General features: G+C 37.1%; 1 protein-coding gene across 2 annotated transcripts; it reads right to left on the bottom strand.

Moving 5' to 3' along the window:
* Window positions 1–1,306: 1,306 nt before the first annotated feature.
* Window positions 1,307–22,165, bottom strand: itprid1 (ITPR interacting domain containing 1). 2 transcript variants are annotated; one of them, XM_048174949.1, is made up of 18 exons: window positions 22,097–22,165; window positions 20,671–20,754; window positions 18,599–18,795; window positions 18,280–18,328; window positions 18,045–18,082; window positions 16,565–16,621; window positions 13,784–13,832; window positions 12,897–12,971; window positions 12,609–12,811; window positions 9,580–10,046; window positions 9,438–9,498; window positions 7,430–7,554; window positions 4,966–5,886; window positions 2,854–2,981; window positions 2,640–2,751; window positions 1,770–2,051; window positions 1,630–1,678; window positions 1,307–1,419 (listed from the first exon to the last, which is right to left on the bottom strand). In XM_048174949.1, exons 3-17 carry the CDS (start codon window positions 18,714–18,716, stop codon window positions 1,631–1,633), a joined length of 2,733 nt encoding a protein of 910 aa, XP_048030906.1. In that variant the 5' UTR covers window positions 18,717–18,795; window positions 20,671–20,754; window positions 22,097–22,165; the 3' UTR covers window positions 1,307–1,419; window position 1,630. The 2 variants fall into 2 exon arrangements, with proteins under 2 accessions (XP_048030906.1, XP_048030907.1); XM_048174950.1 differs by lacking the exons at window positions 20,671–20,754; window positions 22,097–22,165 and adding an exon at window positions 20,191–20,624.
* Window positions 22,166–22,819: the final 654 nt, after the last annotated feature.

The following is a 22,819-nucleotide window of genomic DNA, read 5'->3' on the forward strand; positions in this document are numbered from 1 at the left end:
TGTCATTAAAATCTCGTAAAAGAACAAAACTGTCTGACACCGAAAACAAACCGTCATTGAGATCTCATAACCAAACAAAACAACCATCATTCTGAAAACCGACCGCCACCGAGATCTTGTAACTGAACAAAACCGACCATCATTGAAATCCCGTAACGGAACAAAATTGAGATCTCGTAACAGAACAAAAACCGACTGACATCAAAAACAAACTGTCATTGAGATCTTGTAACCGAACAAAACTGACCATAATTGAAATCTTGTAAAAGAACAAAACCGACTGACACCAAAAACAAACCGTTATTGAGATCTCATAAATGAACAAAACCATCAAGAATCAGCACATGAATCTCAACAAAGGCAGCAATCAAAAGTGTCATGCCACAATGCATGCTTGGAACAATAAAAAACTCGCAGCATGCATCACAGCATTAATAAATTATGCTGCTGAATTGTCCTATTATGTTAATTCTAACTATTTGCTTTTATTTTTATTGTGGTTTTTGTTCTGTCTTTTAGTAGTTTTTGTGATGTCCAGAGTTGATCTGATTGTCTGAATATTTTGTTGCCACCATTGTTAAGATTCATATGCTGATTGCTCATATCTGTGTTTGTCAATGTAGTTTACTGTTTTCTGTTCGTTTTTTAAACCATCAGATGACTGCTATGACTAATATGTAATTTATTACGCCACAGTATTTACTCAATTGTGAATTCTATGATGCCAAACCTACAGGAACAGTGTTGAAATAAACTTGGTTAGAAACAATAATCTTGGTTAGTAGCCAGTTTATAAGTCCCAATACTATATATACTACATAAACTGGCTGCTGAGAAAGCCTTACTGTATTTAAAGACCATGCTTATATGGTTTGCCAATGTCTATGATGATTCCATGATACCCATGATACATGATACCCATTGGGAAAACACAATTTCTTTAAAGTTCAACAACATTTTTAAATGAAATATTTATAACTTTATTTATATTTATTATTATTATTTAAAAGTACTGACACTCTTTCCTGAGATTAGGCCATAACTCTTGGAGAGCGTTTCAGGAACCATCAGATCATTGTCCAATCAGACAGGAGAACCAGCACTGTGTCATCCACTGGAGGAGAAAGGAAGCTCTTCTTCAGGAGAGCAGCAGTTTCCTTATACGGTCAGTGCAGCACCACAATGCAGTGAAGTGGTTTATTACAGACAAGAGATAAGGAAGGAGAGGGAAGGAGGAGGCTTGTGCTACATAGAGAGATGTGTGTGCAGTGTGCACATATATACTCATCTGGACACACGACAATGGTTTATATATATACATAATTCTTTATTAGTTCTGAACTCAAGAGTCAGCACTACAAGTGTCTTGCAAAAAACTGACAAGGATCTTCAGGTCTTCATCACTGCATGGCTGCATTACTACAACAAAACAAAGGGAAGGCCAGAATGATTCATTTTGTATGTTGTCTGCATTAAAAAAATAATAATTAGGTTCATATCCCATAAAATATTTTGCTTTTTAGTAAAACTTTTTTCAGATATAGACATTAAAAATGCCTACAACAATGGAAATTGTTTTATAAGGTCATATAATTTTGATTTCAGACTGAGGACAAAAATAATACAAACCTTATTCCAGCGAGTTACTGTTGATTGAATGCTGTAATGAATTTTTCAGCTGGAAGATAAAAGTGGACAGTTAACAACACTTGGGACATTTAACCATTATCAGATCCAATTATTCTGATGAGGATTTAAGATATTCTTACACTTTTAATAAAAGCTACAAAGTCCAGCCTGTCTGGTTTGCAATTGGCCTCCCACTGGGTTTGACAAGAGAACCGCTGTGGATCTTGACATGCTGCTCCCTGATTCCCGTGACAAGTTCCGTGATGATGGTGACACCTCTGTGGACCGGACGTCACAGGCAGCAGGCAGCATTGAATGGCCACGCTCCTGGTTGAGGTGGGTCCTGAATGGGGTGTATTAGAGGGTGTAATTCGTAATTGGGTGCACAGCTGAGACTGTTCGTCCATGAGCCGATTCAGCTTCTATAAACAACAGTACAGGGATAAAACAAAGGATGTTGGTTGATAATGCAGGTTCAAATTCACACTTGAAAGAGTTTTTGCCCTATATTTGAAACATGTTTGTCAATTTTTGTGGCAATTTTTGCCCCAAGCCATAGTTAATTTCCCATAAACCATATTTAAAGGGTTAGTTCACCCAAAAATGAAACTTCTGTCATTAATTACTCACCCTCATTTCGTTCCAAAACCCTTTATTCATCTTTGCAACACAAATTAAGATATTTTTGATGATATCCGAGAGTTTTCTGATCCCCCATAGACTGCAGCGCACAAAAAGTATTCTCGTCGCTTCATAACATTAAGGTTGAACCACTGAAGTCACATGGACTATTTTAACGATGTCTTTACTGCCTTAAAAGTGGTAATTACGTTGCAGTCTATGGATCAGAAAGCTCTCGGATTTCATCAAAAATATCTTAATTGTGTTGCGAAAATATGTTTTACGAGTCTTACGAGTTTGGAACGACATGAGGGTGAGTAATTGACAGAATTTTAATTTTTGGGTGAACTAACCCTTTAATATTAAGTATATATGAGTAGATTTAATACCATTTTGATGCTATCATCATAGTGATGCACCAGATCGGACAGCTGCTGTTCAAGCGTCCCAGCTTCCTGTTTGACAGCTGCTCGTAGCTTCAAAACATCTTCCACTTCCTCTCTGAGACACAAAATCATTTTAAACACTGTACAACACAGCAAAATTCATCCTATTGAGAAGCCCTATAAAATCAGTGAGATCCATTATGATGGTAAAGTTCACCTGTGGGAGTCTGACAGAGATCCGAGCACGGATGCTTGTTCCTCTTCTAGTCTTGCTTCAATTTCCGTCAGAACTGTTCGGAACTTCCTCAAACATTTCACCATGTCCTCAAGCTCATCCAGGGAGTACTAGAAAGTGAAAGAGAAGGATATTGTTGGGAGAGATACATTCCATAACCTGGAAAAACATGGTCTTTAAAAGTAGCATAACAGCTGGTTTATTGCTAGAAACGGGTTTGAACATGTTCAGCACATCTTAACCAAAGCGATCAATGTGATCAAGATGGTCTACCATCAGTAGGTAGTCCAACCAGCTTAAACCAGGGTTATCATAGTTAACTAAAACCAAAACCATAACTCAAAGAAATGAGGATGCAGCAAGCGTGGATGTGAGTAAAAGGGGGTTTTCGTGTGTGTACTTAAACGCTGTGAAGATTCTGAAGTGGTCAATGTTCGCTACTGTTTTCCATTACACATGTAAATGAACTATACAAATTCAAATGAACCTCATTAAACAAGCAGTGTACAAAGCTTTTAATCTCAGATGTTTAAGGGGTAGAAGAGTATTTCTCAAAATAGAAATGTTTAATCTTAGTTTGTTCTTAAAATCAGAGGAAAGATTAAGTGGCTAAGAACCCATGGAACGTCATACTTCAAATGAGGAGCTCCTCCAACATTTATCAGGATGAGTTTGATGGAACCAAATTTAAAACAATGGGCCTTATGAAACAGCAGAACAAATTTCGGTGTAACTCGACACGTTACAATAATGATTAGACAGAAATTCATATGTAAAGTGCGTATGTATTACGAACGCAACATTTAATGTGAAAATGGTTTAAATGATTAAAGGGTTAGTTCACCCAAAAATGAAAATTCCGTCATTTATTACTCCCCCTCATGTCGTTCCACACCTTTGTTCATCTTCGGAACACAAATTAAGATATTTTTGTTGAAATCCGATGGCTCAGTGAGGCCTGCATAGAGAGCAATGACATTTCCTCTCTCAAGATCCATGAATGTACTAAAAACATATTTAAATCAGTTCATGTGAGTACAGTGGTTCAATATTAATATTATAAAGTGACAAGAATATTTTTGGTGTGCCAAAAAAACGAATTAATGATTTATTTGGTGATGGCCGATTTCAAAACACTGCTTCAGGAAGCTTCGGAGCATAATGAATCAGTGGTTCGGAGTGCCAAAGTCACATGATTTCAGCTGTTTGACACGCGATCCGAATCATGATTCGATACGCTGATTCATTATGCTCTGATGCTTCATGAAGCATTGTTTTGAAATCAGGCATCACTAAATAAGTCGTTATTTAGTTTTTTTGGTGCGCCAAAAATATTCTCGTCGCTTTATAATATTAATATTGAACCACTGTACTCACATGAACCAATTTAAATATGTTTTTAGTACATTAATGGATCTTGAGAGAGGAAATGTCATTGCTGGCTATGCAGGCCTCACAGAGCCATTGGATTTCAACTAACAGGTGTGGAATGGCATGAGGGTGAGTAATAAATGACATTATTTTCATTTTTGGGTGAACGAACCCTTTAACAATATGATTTTTACTGGGGAACGCCCCTGAAATACGATTGTGCTAGTTTTGAGTAGCAATTGGGCGAGTTTTGTTGTGAAAACCTGGCAACCCTGCCAGAGTAATGTTTTACAGTACATTAAGGCCAATAACCAATAAATGACTGGTATTAAAATGCTTACTATTTATAACTTTTATCTAAATAATTTAAACAGTTATAAAAGCTACAATTTAATTTAGGCATAACTTTTTAATGTACAGTATGAAAACAGAATTTTCTTTTTTGCTAAAGATTCCATTTAACAGTTATAAGTGTTTTAAAAGATTAATTTAAGCCCATGTTAGATGATAAATTTTTTTAGGGAGGGAAATGAGCTTGTAAAATTAAACATTCAATACTGACAAATATTGATATAATCATTTTAAATATAGTCAACATATTACCTATATATATTGTGCATTGCTAAAATTTTTAAATGTACAATATACAGCATGATAGTAATTTTACAAAGCTGTTCATCATAGTGTAGGATAATAATTATTTGTAGAGCAACTTTTACTTACAGGCAGACTGGAGGACAGCTCAGGTTGAGGTTTTGCCCAGCAGTTGTCATAGTTGATTTGAGACCCACAGTGGAAACATTGCTGCGCCCCTGCCCACAATGCGCCCTGCAATTTGTGATCCTCCTCCTCGTACGACAGTCCCGTGTCCAGAGATATCGACCGCGTACGGAAACTTCCAAGATCGCCAGAACATTCCACAGAGTTCCACAAGTGAGGAGGAGATGTTTCCACAGATGTGAACGGCGTGTGTGTGTTGGGTGTCTGTGCCGTTCCTGAGTCATTATCCGTGACAACGTCAGACCTCTTGGAGAAAGATTCTCTCCTACGTTCGAGCGCAGTGGGGGAACTGCGTCCAACGGCGGCATCAGAGGTCACGGTTTTTCCCGGAGATCCCTGCGACAGATCCAATGCCGGATCTCGCTCGCCTGCTTCGAGATGATTCGTAAAGCTGTCCGCCTCGTTTTCCATAACATCTGTCCTCAGATCAGTAGGCCACAAACCTGAGTTTGTCTCAGCAGATTTCAGTTCCTCAAACAGGGACATGCCTTCCTTATAAACAAGTCGGCCTGGACTTTCTGATCCTTGCGGTCTGTCATGAATTTCAGTCTGATAACCAACAGGATCCATTTGAACAAAATACGCTAGAGTGTAAACACCATTATTGCTAACTTTACTAATATCTGATGACAAAGAGTATTCTTTTTCAGTCATTATTCTCCTCAATTCTTCTGAGTCTGAGTCAAATAAATTTCCAGAGTCTGCAGTTTCCAAAACAGTTTTTCCAGAGTGTGTCGTAGATGAGCGTTTTTGGTTTGACTGCATTTCACAGTTCTGTTCATATGTGGGTGGATCCTCCATCTCACGCTGTTCTGATCGCTTCTGTTGACCTTCTGTGCTATCTTGAGATATTGCATTCAGCATCTGCAAAAAGCAGAAAGAGCACAGGAAATCAAACAAATATTCATAATCACACCCAAGCAAGTGGTAAATATCCTTAAAGGGCCAATGCGTGGTTCCTGTTTCAGTAGCAACACCAAATGTAACTGCAAAAATAGTCACTTCAACAGCTACAGATATTGCTTCCAAACAGGTTTCCTAAACGCTCTGTTGTCAGATAGTCCGCTTCAAACTCAGCACCGTTTCAGCCAATATTGGTGGGCCGCTCATGATACATTGTGACCTTTTTGATGTATGGATGTCAGAACTTTTAAAAAAGTGAAGTACTGCTGCATTCACACCAGACGCGACTTGCGCGAATAAATCGCGCTATTCGCGCGTAGTTGGACGCTTGAACATTCGCGCGTGAAAATCCCTTCACAACAGACGCGAATTCGCGTCATGAGAGGGGCTCTCCCGCTCCTTTATGTGTCCCAGACTCTCCCACTGCTTTCTGCACACTTCCTCTGAATAAACACAACTTTTCAGTGGGGAAATAATTGTAAATTACTGCGAATAAGCTCAATTGGTCGTCTTTAGTTGGCTTGTAGTCTTAATATGTAACGTTATATATATTATATATATAGCTCAAATTGAGTATAAGACCGTTTTTTACAACTTATCAGATTGTCCAACCTCCTCACTCACTTTTTTTCAAACACCATCCTTTTTATTTCTGTTTCTATAAATGTATGAAGATGTACAGCGACGATGATTTTGTCCTCCATTGTTGTTTCGAATTTCTGCCTCAGCTCGCTACGTCACGTCACTACTAGAGCAAGCTCCTGGTTGGTTAACGCGGCGCGGAAATTCGCCAAAGTTCAGATTTTTCAACTTGCGCGATTCGCGCGAATCACGCGTTAAGCGCGTCAAAAGCCCGAATCGCTCAATTCGCGCCGCGTCATTCGCGCCGCTTCATTCGCGCGAATCGCGCCGCAGGATGTCAATTCGCGTCTTTGCATTGACTTAACATGTAAATCACTCGCGCTTACCGCTTCATTCGCGTCCGGTGTGATTACCGTATTCATTTACCATGTTATTTACCAAGGTATCCTCAAAGAATATAATCATATTAGCATTTGTTAATAAGAGAGCTAAAGTTTGTGCAAATTTATTATTTTGGGGATTTTAGTTGAGACAATGACAAAACATATATAAAAAAAATCTTTCTTTGCATTTACAAAATTACTTCCACACATTAATCTACTTTTACTGGGTAAAGCTACTGTAAATAATTTATGCACCACTAGAAATATGAAATGGAATTACACTAGCATTTAAAAGTTGAAAGAAGTCTCTTATATGCTCACCAAGGCTGCATTTATTTGACCAAAAATACAGTAAGTACAGTAATTTACAAAGTTCACATGTTTATGTAATCTTTGAATGGAGTAGGCTAGTAAATAAAATATTTGGCTTGCTGTCCTTGGTGGAAGGACATAACATAACATAATGGCAGATAAAAACGACTCCATGGCATCATTAATACAGGTGCCTGAACCCTCTGCAGAGCTGAATCATGTCTTACCTTCATGAGCTCGGGTCCAGGGTTGTTCTGCTGGGACAGCGCAGGTATGAAGGGCTCCTCTAGAAAGCCACTGCTGTCAGACTGACAACTGTTTGTTCTCATCACGTTAGATCCAATTTGTTCACCTACAGGGAACCAAGAGCCATTAGCATGAAGCCTCCTGATTAGACTAAACAAACAAGTTCATTTTTCCATAGCACTGTGGTAAGGCGAACATTACCTCAACTGTATAGCATGTAGCCTACTGCACACATAAAAATGACTGAACAATCTCATGACTCATTTGCATAATATCAGAAATGGAAATTGTCTCATGTAAATTATTTGAATCCACAGTGGCTTCAAAAACGTTTGCTTTTCAAGAAGTAAAAGGAACATCTCTAATGAAAGTTTATGTTTTATTAAAACACATTCAAAAGGTATAGTTCACCCAAATATCAAAATTATTATCAAAATTATTATTATTATCTTTATAATGATTTTGAAGTCCAAAAAAGTGCATCCACCCATCATAAAAGATAACCACACGGCTAATGAAGGTCTTCTTAAGCGAAGTGATGGGATTTTGTAAGAAAAATGTCCATATTTCAAATCTTTAAAGAACTAGCTTCTAGCAGATGGTCAACGCAAATCGACTTATGCCACGAGAGTAATCTCTGACCTGAGGCATGACGCATTGACGAACGCGGAAATGCAGAGGATAGAGCAAAACAAAACACCGTTCACAAATTAGAAGTCTAAAAAAAGAATTTTGAGTTTGTTGCACAGCCATATTTGTTTAAACCGTGAAAGGCGTCTAAGCTTACGCTACTGTGATACATCGCATCGGTAGTTACCCTTTTGGCACAAATCAACTACTTATTTTAGTTCATAAAGTTTTAAACTATGGATATTTTTTGGACTTCAAAATCAGGAGCACCATTCACTACCATTATAAAGCTTGGAAGAGCAAGGATATATACACAATCAAATTAAAGGATTAGTTCACTTTAAAATAAAATTTTCCTTATAATTTAGTCACCCCTATGTCATCCAAGATGTTCATGTCTTTCTTTCTTCAGTCAAAAAGAAATTAAGGTTTTTGATTAAAACATTCCAGGATTATTCTCCTTATAGTGGACTTCAGTGGCCTCCAAATGGTTGAAGGTCAAAATTACAGTTTCAGTGCAGCTTCAAAGGGCTTTAAACGATACCAGGTGAGGAATAAGGGTCTTATCTAGCGAAACGATGTCATTTTCGAAAAAAAAATACAACTGTATATGCTTTATAAACACAAATGATCGCCTTGTACTTGTTTCTGCTTTCCATATTCTTCAAAAAGCTTACGCCGTATATCCTACGCCTTCCCTATTCAACTTAGGGAAAAAATGGAACTGGCCCTGCGTTCGTTCCGTAAGTAGAATAGGGAAGGCGTAGGACATACGGCATCAGCTTTTTGAAGAATACGAAAGTGCGGTTTTGGCGGAACCACTTGGAAGGCGATCATTTGTTTATATACATTTACATTTTTTTCAAAAATGACCGATCGTTTCACTAGATAAGACCCTTATTCCTCATCTGGTATCGTTTAAATCCCTTTGAAGCTGCACTGAAACTAATTTTGACCTTCAACCATTTGGTGCCCATTGAAGTCCACTATAAGGAGAATAATCCTGGAATGTTTTCATCAAAAACCTTAATTTCTTTTCAACTGAAGAAAGACATGAACATCTTGGATGACATGGGGGTGAGTAAATTATCAGGAAAATTTTATTTGAAAGTGAACTAATCCTTTATTATAATCTCGATTGTGTTCGTCTGAAAGAAGATAGTCATATACACAGGATGGATTGAGGGTGTGTAAATCATGGGATAATTTTCCATTGGGCGTGAACTATTCCTTTAAAAACAAATAATAATTATAAATTTGATCTTTTCTGAAGTAATACAGGTGTTCAAAGCTCGTCACTACAATTCCAGGGTGGTTAGCAGGGCATTGCTATGTGGTTTTTAAAAAAAAGACATGCACCTCCAGGATCCATTGGGCCACTGCAGCTCCCAGGAACGCTTCCTTCATCGAAACTCTGGATCTGAAAAACAATCATCAACATTAGAAAGGGAACAATGTGGAAGTACGTACAGAGGATATTACTGCAGACTTAATACTTCACCTCTTCCAGCTCGAAAGATTCAATGGGTCGACCCTCAGTTGAAGGCGGGACAAAGTTGAGCTTCAGAAGGTCTGATGTTCCTCTTGCCGTGGAGCTGTTTAGAACCGGCTCAGCCTCTGAATTAACACTCTGCTCCTCTTCTAGAGGGAAAAGATTGCTGTTGTCCGACAACCTTGTGCGTTTTGAAGGGATCCTTTTATCTGCTTTTGGTGTGCCAGTGGATTCTGGGCCGGATGGGGCTGAGGAGGTCATGGAAGGGAGCGTGTGCTGGTTCTGTGACGTTTGGGCTTGACTGAGGCTCTTTTTCGAGGCTCTACGCAGAATCATGGCCATACGTTTTCTCCTCTCCCGTGCCTCTGCAGACATTTGGGAAGCTGTAGATGTGTCCGCATCCTGAGAAGTGGCACCAACCAGAGAGGAGAACGTTGTGGTGACCTGCTGAAGAACCTCGAGCTGCCTGAACCGATCTGAACACCAGGAGGAAGTGAGATAGAAAGTTTCAAGATTCTTGACTTGCATAAAACTCTTCTTATCAGATTTTCAACATATTGCAGCTACACAGGAAATGAGTGTCACTTTTAGTTTTGCTGCTTCACACATTATATTTAAACCACATTCAACCTCCTAAATACCTATGCACTCTTAAAAATAAAGGTTTCAAAAGGGGTTTTTGTAGTGATGACAAAGAACCATTTTGGTTCCCCAAAGAACCTTTCAGCGAACAGTTCTTAAAGGAACCATTTGTTTTCTTAGTAAAATATTTCATAATCTAAAAAACATTTTTGCTGTAAACTTTTGACTAGTCAAAATTCCAATTCCAGATATACATTCTGTAATTTTGACTCGTTGTAACTGGAATTAAGAAATCTACAATGTGATTATGACTAGTCATATTCTTCCATTGAAAAATATTCACAATATCCACAAATGAGTCTTGACTAGTAGAGATTGTACTTAAAGATATCTGTAATTGATTTTGTACTAGGCATAATTCTAATTAGAGATCGCTCAAATTACCATTTTACTAGTCTGAATTACCACTGGTAAAAATTACAATTCGAGATATCTCTGACTAGTGTTTGACTAGTCATAATTCAAATTTAAGATACCTTTAATTCATCATCTTTAAAGGTATCCAAAATACATTGTAGATATCTTAAAAAGTAATTTATTACTAGATATCTTGAATTGGAAATTTTCCTAGTCAAATCTCATTTAAAGATATTTTAATTAATTATGACTAGGAAGATCTTTCTTTGGAGATATCTGCATTTAGCTTTGTGACTGGGAGGAATTTCAATGCATATATCTGGAATTAACATTCTTACTAGTCAAAATTACTTTATAGATATCTAAAACATGCCTGCAAATACACTTTTGCTTAGCCCCACCTTAAACATTTTATTAACCAATCCTACCTTGGAAACTGTTGTCATCTGCCATTTTACCTAAGAATTGTATAATAAAGGTCCTGCATCTTTGGGTATAAACTGCTTTATATAGAAGTAATTAAGAAGTATCAAAATAAAAAATGTAGCTGGGGCACATGTAAAAGTGACATAATGCAGAGAGGAGTCAAGAAGGTTTTTGTCCTATAAAGAACCTTTTGTCCATTGAAAAGTTTCCATGAATGTTAAAGGTGCCATTGAACGTTTTTTTACAAGATGTAATATAAGTCTAAGGTGTCCCCTGAATGTCTGTGAAGTTGCAGCTCAAAATACCCCATAGATTTTTTTTTAATTCATTTTTTTAACTGCCTATCTTGAGGCATAATTAGAAATGCGCCGATTCAGGCTGCGGCCCCTTTAAATCACGCGCTCTCCGCCCCCTCCTGAGCTCTCGACTCTCTCACTGCATAAACAAAGTTCACACAGCTAATATAACCCTCAAAATGGATCTTTACAAAGTGTTCGTCATGCAGCATGTCTAATCACGTAAGTATGGTATTTATTTGGATGTTTACATTTGATTCTGAATGAGTTTGATGGAGCTCCGTGGCTAACAGCTAATGCTACACTGTTGGAGAGATTTATAAAGAATGAAGTTGTGTTTATAAATTATACAGACTGCAAGTGTTTAATAATGAAAATAGCGACGGCTCTCTTGTCTCCGTGAATACAGTAAGAAACGATGGTAACTTTAACCACATTTAACAGTACATTAGCAACATGCTAATGAAACATTTAGAAAGACAATTTACAAATATCACTAAAAATATCATGTTATCATGGATCATGACAGTTATTATTGCTCCATCTGCCATTTTTCACTGTTGTCCTTGCTTGCTTACCTAGTCTGATGATTCAGCTGTGCACATCCAGACGTCCTGCCCTTGTGTAATGGCTTGAACATGAGCTGGCATATGCAAATATTGGGGGCGTACATATTAATGATCCCGACTGTTACGTAACAGTCAGTGTTATGTTGAGATTCGCCTGTTCTTCAGAGGTCTTTTAAACAAATGAGATTTATATAAGAAGGAGGAAACAATGGAGTTTGAGACTCACTGTATGTCATTTCCATGTACTGAACACTTGTTATTCAACTATGCCGAGGTAAATTCAATTTTCAATTCGATGGCACCTTTAAAGGTTAAATGTTTTTCTTCAACCTTTAGTTTTAAAAGTGTGGATATGAAGAACAGATATTTAAAAGGGTAATTCACTCCAAAACATATGACTTTGAAACTCAAAGAGAGACATTTATGCATTTTGAGAACATGAGATTTCAACCTCCAAAAAGGATCATAAAAGCATCATTTTAAAAAGTGGTCTTTTAAGGCTTGTTTCTCAAATAAAACTAATGTATGACTTCAGAAGACTTTAAATATAACGAAAACAAGTCATATAGACTAATTTTACGAAGGTTTTTTTTCTCATTTTGTAGCTCAGCAGCCCCAATCTCAATAAATGCCTAGGATTTTCTTTAGAAATTCACTGTTTGAGTTCCACAGAAGTGGGTTTGAAACAACATGTGGTTGAGTAAATGACTCATTTCATTTTTGTGTGAACTTGAGGAAACTTGCTCACTCCTGACATCCAGATTTTCGACATCCATTCGGTTCTGCTGAGCTTCCAGAAAGAGCTGATAGCTGATGCCACGAGCGCTGGACTGGTAATTGAGGAATCGGGTCGGGATTCTCCCTGTGATGTCGGGCTCCTCAGTGCCAAAACCCAAATCTAGCAACAGTTCTTCAGGGTCATCCTGTAGTATGTTTAACACGTCCATTACACTGCAAAAAAACCCCAACAACATTAGCTTGAATATCAACAAAGTCTTGATTGACAGGTGAAGGAAGGGGGTTGAGGAGTTCTGACCTGACGTCAGATGGTATCGAAACAGACGATGCAAAACTGTTCCACCTGGACAGAGCAGGAGTATCTAGAGATGACCTGTGTGTGGAACACATCAGCAAACATCAAGTAAAGAAACCAAACACTGCTGACCAGCCCTTCCTAAACATCCAAACCCTTCTTCACACTTTTCTATGTGTCACCCATTTCCTGTTGGAATCGTTCTTCTCCTGCCTCATTGCACCATCAGTGACATTCCACCTTATGCAAATCAGCCCAGCAACCCATGTGGTGGCATGTCAACAAATCAGCATTTGCATGGGAAATATGACTAGGTAGGTTTCTGGCAGGTGCCTGAACAAGCTGCATCACGCACATTTACACACTTACAAAGTACTCTGTCTGATATATACTATATACAAACACATATAGCAAATATTTATATAACAAATGTACCACTTTAGGCCATCTGTGAAACACAGGCAAAGTATATTCCTATATACAGCAAATGAACAGTGGATAGATGACAGTGCTGTTACAAAAATTGTATATTCTTTATAAATTTTAATAAAATGTTCTGAAATTGATGTGATAAAACATTAAACTAGGAATACACAATATATCAGTATGAACATTCAACATTCTAACATTCAAAGTTAATGTTTGAAACACAAATAATTTAATAACACTGTTAAATATAATCTTTAGTAACTAAATAAAAATATAAATCTTTCATACTGTACAATTTTGCAAAAACAATTGTATTTAGATTTTAATATCATCCACAACGTGAAATAATTATAATCATTATATCATTTCAGCCAGATCCAAGTTTGTCAAAAAGTCAAAGTTATTCAAGTTAAAAATGAAAGTGCTGCATAAAACACAGTGAATATTAAATGTGTTCTTACCTCAAAATGTCTTGTACAGTCCTGAGAGAGCGTTTGCCATATAAAGATGCTGCAGCAAACAGAAAAAAGAGTTCATTTAAAGATGGAAAAGTCTGCGTATTCAATTAAACACTTCCAGACTGCTGTACGGCAACTATATTAGGTCAATATTCTTCAATGTTGTTTTGATGTTCTTGTCTTCTCATAAACAACTGTACAGAAGACTTTGGCATGTTGTCAGAGACATGCTGATGTCTTCTTAAAAGTGGACCATGATCCAATGTGTCCAAGTTAATTTCCTAAAGCATCTTTGTTTAATCTCCGGAGAACAACAATCCATTCCGTCCTGTACCTTCCATTGCAAGTGTGTTACGAAACCAAAGCACCTCATTCACAAGAAGGGGAGTGTCTGACAGCACAACTGACAGAACATGAATGAGAAATTCATAGCAACTTTTTCTTTAAAAAAAAAAAAAAAAAAGAGAGAGAGAGATAAGAGAATAGTCAAGACAGTCACAATAAAGTGACCCTGAAAAGGAAGACACAACCCAGGACAGAAAACAGCACTCTAAGAAGAAAGACAGAACCCTGAAGAAAGACAGAACCCTGAGCAGAAAGAAAACAATTATAGGTGGGCGACGTGAATATGGACATTCAGAAATGTTAACAGATATGATGAATGTCTGGCAAGCAAACGCATTTGGGATTTCTGTTAATCTTATATTGTCAGTCACTGTATCCTACTGTAGTTGACTTTATTTATAGTATTATTCCGCATTTATTCTTATATTGCTGCATGAGGAAGCCAAGCAAGAATATGAATGTCTGAATAGTTTTATCCTGTTTGGGCTAAAGATAAATTTCCATGTGAGTGGACAATAAAGATTTTAAACTTCTCTTTGGAAAAGTTTTTCTCAGTACTAGGACAAAATACCTCCAGAATCTGATCTGCGACATCTTCAAATCTTATCTGAACATGTCAGAGCTTAACTTCAAAGACTTCATAGAGGATGTTTCTGTAACACGGTTTCTGGTGCCTAAAGTGAAACGTCAGCTCAAGTTAAACCTCTTCTAATTTTCCTGCACTTAGAGGACAGGGAGAACACGCACGGGATCGTTTAGGACTAACGTCCAAGTTTTCGTATAGGGCTTATAAAATAAAGGCAATCGTTTGTAGTTTTCAGCTCCGGCGACTGTGGCATAATAAAAGTCCCGCTGCTCGCGAGGTGTGTTGCGCAATCGCTCCAGCGGCCTCGTTCAGCTCCCACAACACTCGGTCCTGCTCTGCTTCATACTACAGTAACGTTAATAATCGCACCCATGAACATGATTTCTTCCCGAGTCCTATCCCGATTATTTTCCACCGGCTGTGAGGTGAAGACCACATGTCCCAAGATTCCGCGCTCAAACTTGGCGTCATCAAGCTACGCCTTTGTTTTGAATAGGCCTCTAGCGGACATAAAATCCTACATATTGCACCTTTAAAGGGATAGTTTATCCAAAAATTTAAATTTGATGTTTATCTGCTTACCCCCAGGGCATCCAAGATGTAGGTGACTTTGTTTCTTTAGTAGAACACAAATGATGATTTTTAACTCCAACCGTTGCCGTCTGTCAGTCAAATAATGCGAGTGAATGGGAACACAATCAATAAGAGTCGAAAAAACTTGCATAGACAAATCCAAATTAAACCCTGCGGCTCGTGACGACACACTGATGTCCTAAGACACAAAACGATCTGTTTGTTCGAGAAACCGAACAGTATTTATATCACTTTTTACCTCTAATACGCCACTATGTCCAACTGCGTTCAGCACTCGGTTAGTGAGGTCTGATCGCGCTCTGACAACAGCAGTGATGTCTCGCGCTTATACTTCAATGAGAGCGAGACATCACTGCCGTTGTCAGAGCACGATCAGACCTCACTAAGCGAATGCAGAATGCAGTTGGACATAGTGGTGTATCAGAGGTAAAAAATTATATAAATACTGTTCGGTTTCTCGAACAAACCGACCGTTTCGTGTCGTCACGAGCCGCAGGGTTTAATTTGGATTTCTCCATGCACGTTTTTTCGACTCTTATTGATTGTGTTCCCATCCACTCGCATTATTTGACTGACAGACGGCAACGGTTGGAGTTAAAAATCATCATTTGTGTTCTACTGAAGAAACAGAGTCACCTACATCTTGGATGTGCTGGGGGTAAGCAGATAAACACCAAACTTTCATTTTTGGGTGAACTATCCCTTTAATATCTTGATCTAAGAATCTTTTTTGCAGTGTATCTATAACCAACTTTGAAAATCAAGGGAACTTGTTGATTTTTAGCCCCTAAAAGCTAACTCTAAAATCTAAAAATCAAAATAGTTGATCTGGCTGGGTGGTTTTCTTCCCCGAGCCTGTCATACTTGCTTAAATCATGTTAAGGTAAAGATCACGTCTTTCTCTGCTTTATCTACTCCTTATCTTTTCCGTGTAATTGGAAACCATGCAGCAGCAGGTAAAGTTTCCCCTGAAGCAGCAGGAGACAGCAGGCACTGGAATGTCTCACTCTCTGCCAGTGTTTGTGTTTGAAAGTATGGAGAGGTTTGCCATGTTTAAAATCCAGGGTTACCGCAGGCCTTCTGAATAGTTCAATGTATTCCAAGACACAGACGCACAAACCCATATGCTCAATATTTTTATAAAGAATAACTCAAACTTTGATGCCGAACTGTGTCACTCCTTCATATCACACATATGTCTTGTTTCAGCTGAGTATTTAGTTTAACTGATCCAAGCAATACAAATAGGGAATGCTTACCTTCCACTCCCAGTGCCAGATCATCTTCTCCACTCTCATTCCTCCTTATAGGCTTCACTGAAAGCAAAACAATAGGTTTTTTACCATAAAGTATGTACAGATCTTACAAGAGTGTCACGCCCTCAGGTCAGTGGGGTCAGTATGTCAGCTGACCTGCTAACCCTATTATAATGCTATAATCCATCACAGATAAATGACTAATTGACCCTTCGCCGGGAGTTTGATTAACAAGTGATCTAACCAATCACAACGGCGAATCCGCCATTTTGTCCCACAAAGCAGTCAGGAGTTAGAAGATTAACCTCGGTGGACTTGAACTTGAAAAATGGTGTGTACAGACGTCTTTCTGCATTTGAAACAACATTCCTTCTCATGTTCATTCATGTTTATTTGATGCTATAAATTAACTAGTAGGAAGAGATGATCGGTTCACGAGCCACTTGAGCTGAGGCGCTACTGCAATCTGTCACGACAAATTAAAGAGCCACAAAACGGTCTTTATTGTCGCCATGGCTTGTCGGACAAAGCAATAGTAACTAAGGGGGGCAGGTCTTTGCGAAGGGTCAATTGAATCACTGTAAATCATATCATTATGTTAATGATATATCCATACAAGATTATCCTATTCAAATCAATGTGATAAACGAGTTAGGTCAAAAGTAATCTAAAAGTAATATAAAAAGTAGTCAGATTACATTACCTTAAATGTGAAATGTAATGGATTACGTTACTAGTGTTGGGGGTAACGCAATACAAGTAACATGAGTTACGTAATTAGATTACTTTTTTCAAGTAACTAGTAAAGTAATGCATTAGTTTTAAATTTACAACAAAATATCTGAGTTACTTTTTCAAATAAGTAACGCAAGTTACTTTGTTTTCCCATTTATTGACTGACAACTCTCCTGTCTCCATGTTGAGAGAAATCGGGAGTGCAGAGGTGTTGTGTTCGCTGTGCAAACATGATGGTTATTCTAGTTTTAGACTAAGTATGAGCATACATTTACATATTTACATTTACACATTTACTACTACTCCTGCGTCCCATTCTTCTGTATTCCAGAATGGCAGCACAGCTGAAAGGCTTGTTTGTTTGAGCTGCGCCCTCTACTGTGCAGGCGAGAATATGCATTTCCTTCAGCCTGAGGCTTATTCATTTCACTTTTGATGTGAAAGAGCCTTTACATTTGCTATAAATAGAACTTTGTTGTTGTTATAAAAACAAACAAACAGCCCAGATGAAAAAATTCCATAAAAAGTACCTAAGTGACGCAATTAGTTACTTTTTTAGGGAGTAACGCAATATTGTAATGCATTACTTGCATTACTGGCAACTATAAAGCAAAAAATATACACCGAAATACTCTCCAATGTTGCATTTTATCCCTTAGCTTCTAAGTCACTTTATTATGATGCCAATCTCAGAAAATAAAAACTTTTTTTTTTTTTTTTTTTTTGCAAATGTGACACATAATCTTACCTGCTGTCTCCAGGACAACCTCTGGTTTCGTATCGTCCCTTAAACAAGGAAGTCAAGCTGTATTAGTGACCATATCACTAGGAGGAAACACTTTTAAAAAATATAATGTGGGAAGAAATTCCAATTTTAACAACAGACAGCACAATGGTACAGCTGAAACCCATTGAAAAGGGATTTATCCCCAAATAAATCCACAATGAAAGAGAAATAAACACTTGTGAGATTCGGCTCTTACTCTGAGATGGTTGTGAGCCAGCGCTCCACGCTGTCTTCATCACACTTCCCTGTTCAAAACAAAAAGGAGCCAGTAGTTAAAACGTTCACCTTGCTTCCTTACTGTTCAGTTTGCTTCAAAAACAGGTCTGGATGAGCCATTGAATTACAGAGCTCCAGGGTTACATGGGCGTTGCACTGAACTGCTTTGCATTTTCTGTGAAGTGAGCAGGATTTCTGAGGTCTGGATGATCCATTGAAATAGGATTTGACCAACACTGACAAACAATAATTATCAAGATAGAATAAAAGTTGCCTGGAACATCAAAGTTTACACTTACTTGTGTCAGAATTGATAATCGGAACAATCTCACATTTATCCGTCTTCCATCTAATCCTGGAGGTCTGCAGAATAGCTCTTCTGTCTGCAGATTTACTGGTAGACATTGTTGTGGTCATGAGGTCCACTCCGTTCAAAAAACAACCACGGTATAGTGAGCAAACACCTCATTAAGAGGTCATCTTCTCTGGGCAAACACTAAAAGATACAAATAAATTTAATTCCGAGATTATTACGTTTATGGTTCAACTGGTCTAAAAGGCTAAAACACAACACAAACAAAAACGTACTTTCCTAAATGGGTCAATGACATGACGTACATATTTTTGTGTCCAAGTGCATTATTTCCTTTTCAAATAATTTGATAATTTCATGACATGCATCAATTTATTCTATAAGACCTATTTAGTTTGAATTCATTGTTAGTATATTTAAATATTTATACATTCAAATACATGTTATTTTATGTTTTTGTTATCTTAAAACCCCAAAATGTCAGGTGGTGCAACTGTCCAAACAAAAGAACAAACTATTTAAAATGGTGTCTTAATAATACAAAATTAAAAACTAAATACTACAGCAACATTTTAGGTTTGAAACCTTTCATGTAAACAAATTTTATAAATATCAGTAGTTTTAAAGCTGTTGAGATAATTGAAAACCTCTTGTCCAGCAATTTGTATATTCTCAAATGTCAGGTTGGTACAACTGCAAACATGGCTCTTTTTGACAAGGTAATAACAGTAAACATGATTATGCATCATCCAGAGGACCCCAGCTGATCTTTGTGGGTAAAAAGGTTTGTAGATCTCACTCAAATATTGGTAAAAACTGCTAATTTCAAGTATATATAGGTTGGTACACTTTCCATGTCAGGTGGTACAACTATTTGGTTGTACCGCCTGACATAAAAAGTCTAAAAATTTATTTAAACACTTTGAAATGTTATTTAACAACTGAAACTTGTTTGAACATGTTGTTCATGACCCAAAAATATGCATTACCTCAGTTTTTAATAGATTTTTTTTAAGATTTATTTGTCAAATACCAGTTCATCTATGTACACTGCAAAATTTTCCTAATCCATGAATCCATTGCACACAATGACAACACATCAAATTTGATGTAATTTGGTCTAACAAAGTTGCAAGTTTATGTAGCTAATAGAATTTCCCTGAAACTATCACATATATTTGAAGACAGAAGATTTATGATTCAGTTTTGTTTGGGGTGAATAAATCAACAGTTTTTCAGTATGTTATGCAAAACGATATTTATAGTTTAAAGCTCCAGTTGTTTGGCCTAAATGTATGTACTCTAAAAAATAAAATAAAAAGGCACTAACCTTATAAAAATCTTTTGTTAATACAAAATAGTGATCATGTACCAGAAAAAGACATTATATAAACACTTGTTTTACCCAAACTTTGTGTAATGAGGGTAAAAAAAAAAGGTTTTTAGACAGATTATATAAATATATATATATTAAAAGGTAAAGACAAACTAAGAATAAAGTTATGAACATAATATAATTGACAAAAATAATCTAATATGCAGATGCCCAATACTGTTCCCGAGGCGCAACAAACACACCTGTCTGTAATCATCAGGTGTTCCTGAAGGTCGTATTTAGCTGGTTCAGGTGTGTTTGATTAGAGTTGGAGATGAAATTTGCTAGAAGGTTGATCTCGAGGAACAGGATTGGATCCAATTTTATGGTCATAAATATCAGAGGTACAGAGAAAAATCTCTACGAGCAAACCGTTAATTCCTAGTACACACACAAAATGTCTCCCAATCGTCAAAGATGTCAACATGTCTAACCCTTTTATATAACGTTCTATATAATGAAACCGCCGCAATCCATGTTGTTCGAAACAAAAATGTAAGACAAATTAATAAACACAAACACGATTTCGTGAAATAAATAATAAATTATCTACAGGACAAATGAACCACAAAACAAGGGTGAAAATTGCTCTCTGTTGGAGCTGATATCAACTTTAAGCAATCATATGATCAGCAAAGACTTTTCAAGACTACATACAGATCGCAGAATGACCACAGACTCACCTGCGCTTTCGTCGAGAAGATCCAAACTGAGCACCTGCCACAGCACGCCTGCTTTAATGTGTCTTATCGCTTTATCAACCTGAGCTAAAAACAGACACACAATTCTAATTTGGTGCACATAAAGAGGAAAAAGCAACACGCGTATGCAAATAAAGTGCAAGGAAAACAAGCTGAAGCACAAAGCCAATGTGTGAACGCGCAGTCGTCGCGCTCTGTTATAATCCAGATGAATATTCACAAGTGTAAGACTGAAAGAGGAATTGAGCAATGCCTGCATGCAGAAACATGATATTTCTTGCCTAACCTGTTTGTGCAATTTCACAGTAGGCTACTGATATTAAAAGCTCTTAGTCTTACCCGTAAATCACGATTGTGAGGAGGAGTTTGCAAACAAAACAATACACAAACAAGAGTGATTATTCCTAAATATGTATGTATTTTAAAGGTTAGGTAAGCATTTAAAGTGTCAATTTATGTATTGTGTGCATATGAAAATATTTAGACACTTAATTCACATTATGTCACTGTATCAGCCTATGATATTTTTATTGTTTAATATATTATTATTAGGCCTATATATTTTGTATTTCTATGTATTTTTTTTTGCTAAGCGTTGCGATTAAGACTTCCTTTTTGTGTATGTATATGGTAGTATGTTATACCAACTTGTCTTGACGGCAGTTCTGTTTGTGAATCACTAGATGTCACTAAATGTCTGAAATATATCCAGGAAACCGATGCCTCCAACCTCAATAATGAATGCCACCGCGCATAATTAAGCTATAAAAATGTTCGGCAGTTTTTCCCCAGGATAAAAGGTGGAAACTAGATCATTTCTCTGTGTGAATTAATATTCTGTGCACACTATGGACCAGTAAACTATTCACAAACAACTAGGTAGGTGACTGGCACAGATTGGGCTGCATTATGCATGTGTGGCAGAACACTGTATATTTGAATGTAACCCAGTCACTTTAGATGTTATAAATGGTAAAGTCTAAAAGTTTCACACAAACAAGTAGGCCTATTATTTACTATTTTACCCTATTACTGTTATTAGAACATATTTTGTAAAATAAATAAATAAATAAAACAGGCTTATCTTCAAACAATCATTGCGCAAGATTTTGCTCAACGACTTTTAATCTACTTTTTAGCAGATGTATAAAGTCAGTTCTCCTCAATAACAGACAACTTCGTCATAATTTGGCTAGCGTTACATTATATATGATCACGCTCTTATTCACGCAAATGCTTTTAAACCATCCAGGCGCCTCAAGACAAACGAGAACGCGCTGTCTGTGTCACGCGCGCCAGTATCGTGTTCTCTTTCGCGCTTGAACAAAAAATAACACAGAGAATTATGCAAAAATTTCCATTTTGTCGAGTATCCACATAAGAGAAGTTAAATAACACCTTAAAAGACCTTAAATAGTTGTGAGGAAAATGAGATGCGATGCTCGTCAGATCCGCCTCATGTTCGGCAGCGGCAGGGTTTAAAGTCACAGCAGCCTAATAAACCAGATGCTGTAACGTCTGTCATTAAAGGATTAGTCCACTTTCAAATAAAAATTTCCTGATAATTTACTCACCCCCATGTCCTTCTTTCTTCAGTTGAAAATAAATTAAGGTTTTTGATGAAAACATTCCAGGATTTTTCTCCTTATAGTGGACTTCAATGGACTCCAAACCGTTGAAGGTCAAAATTAGTTTTAGAGCAGCTTCAAAGGGCTTTAAACAATACCAGACGAAGAAAATGTATATGTTTATAAAGCATATACATTTGTATTTTTTTTTTTTTAAGAAAATGACCGATCGTTTCTTTAGATAAGACCCTTATTCCTCGTCTGGTATCATTTAAAGCCCTTTGAAGCTGTACTGAAACTAATTTTGACCTTCAACCGTTTGGAGTCCATTGAAGACCACTATAAGGAGAATAATCCTGGAATGTTTTCATCAAAAACCTTAATTTCTTTTCGACTGAAGAAAGAAAGACATGAACATCATGAACATTCAGGAAATTTTTATTTGAAAGTGAACTAATCCTTTAATGTTAATCAAAGAACAAAGGTAACAGAGAGAATTGTAGCTTTAATAAGAATTAATGTATATTTTGCAGTGAAGAATGTAAAGTGTTTAATAACAACAA

Source organism: Megalobrama amblycephala, linkage group LG22 (assembly GCF_018812025.1).
Source record: "Megalobrama amblycephala isolate DHTTF-2021 linkage group LG22, ASM1881202v1, whole genome shotgun sequence".
NCBI classification, from domain to species: Eukaryota; Metazoa; Chordata; class Actinopteri; order Cypriniformes; family Xenocyprididae; genus Megalobrama; species Megalobrama amblycephala.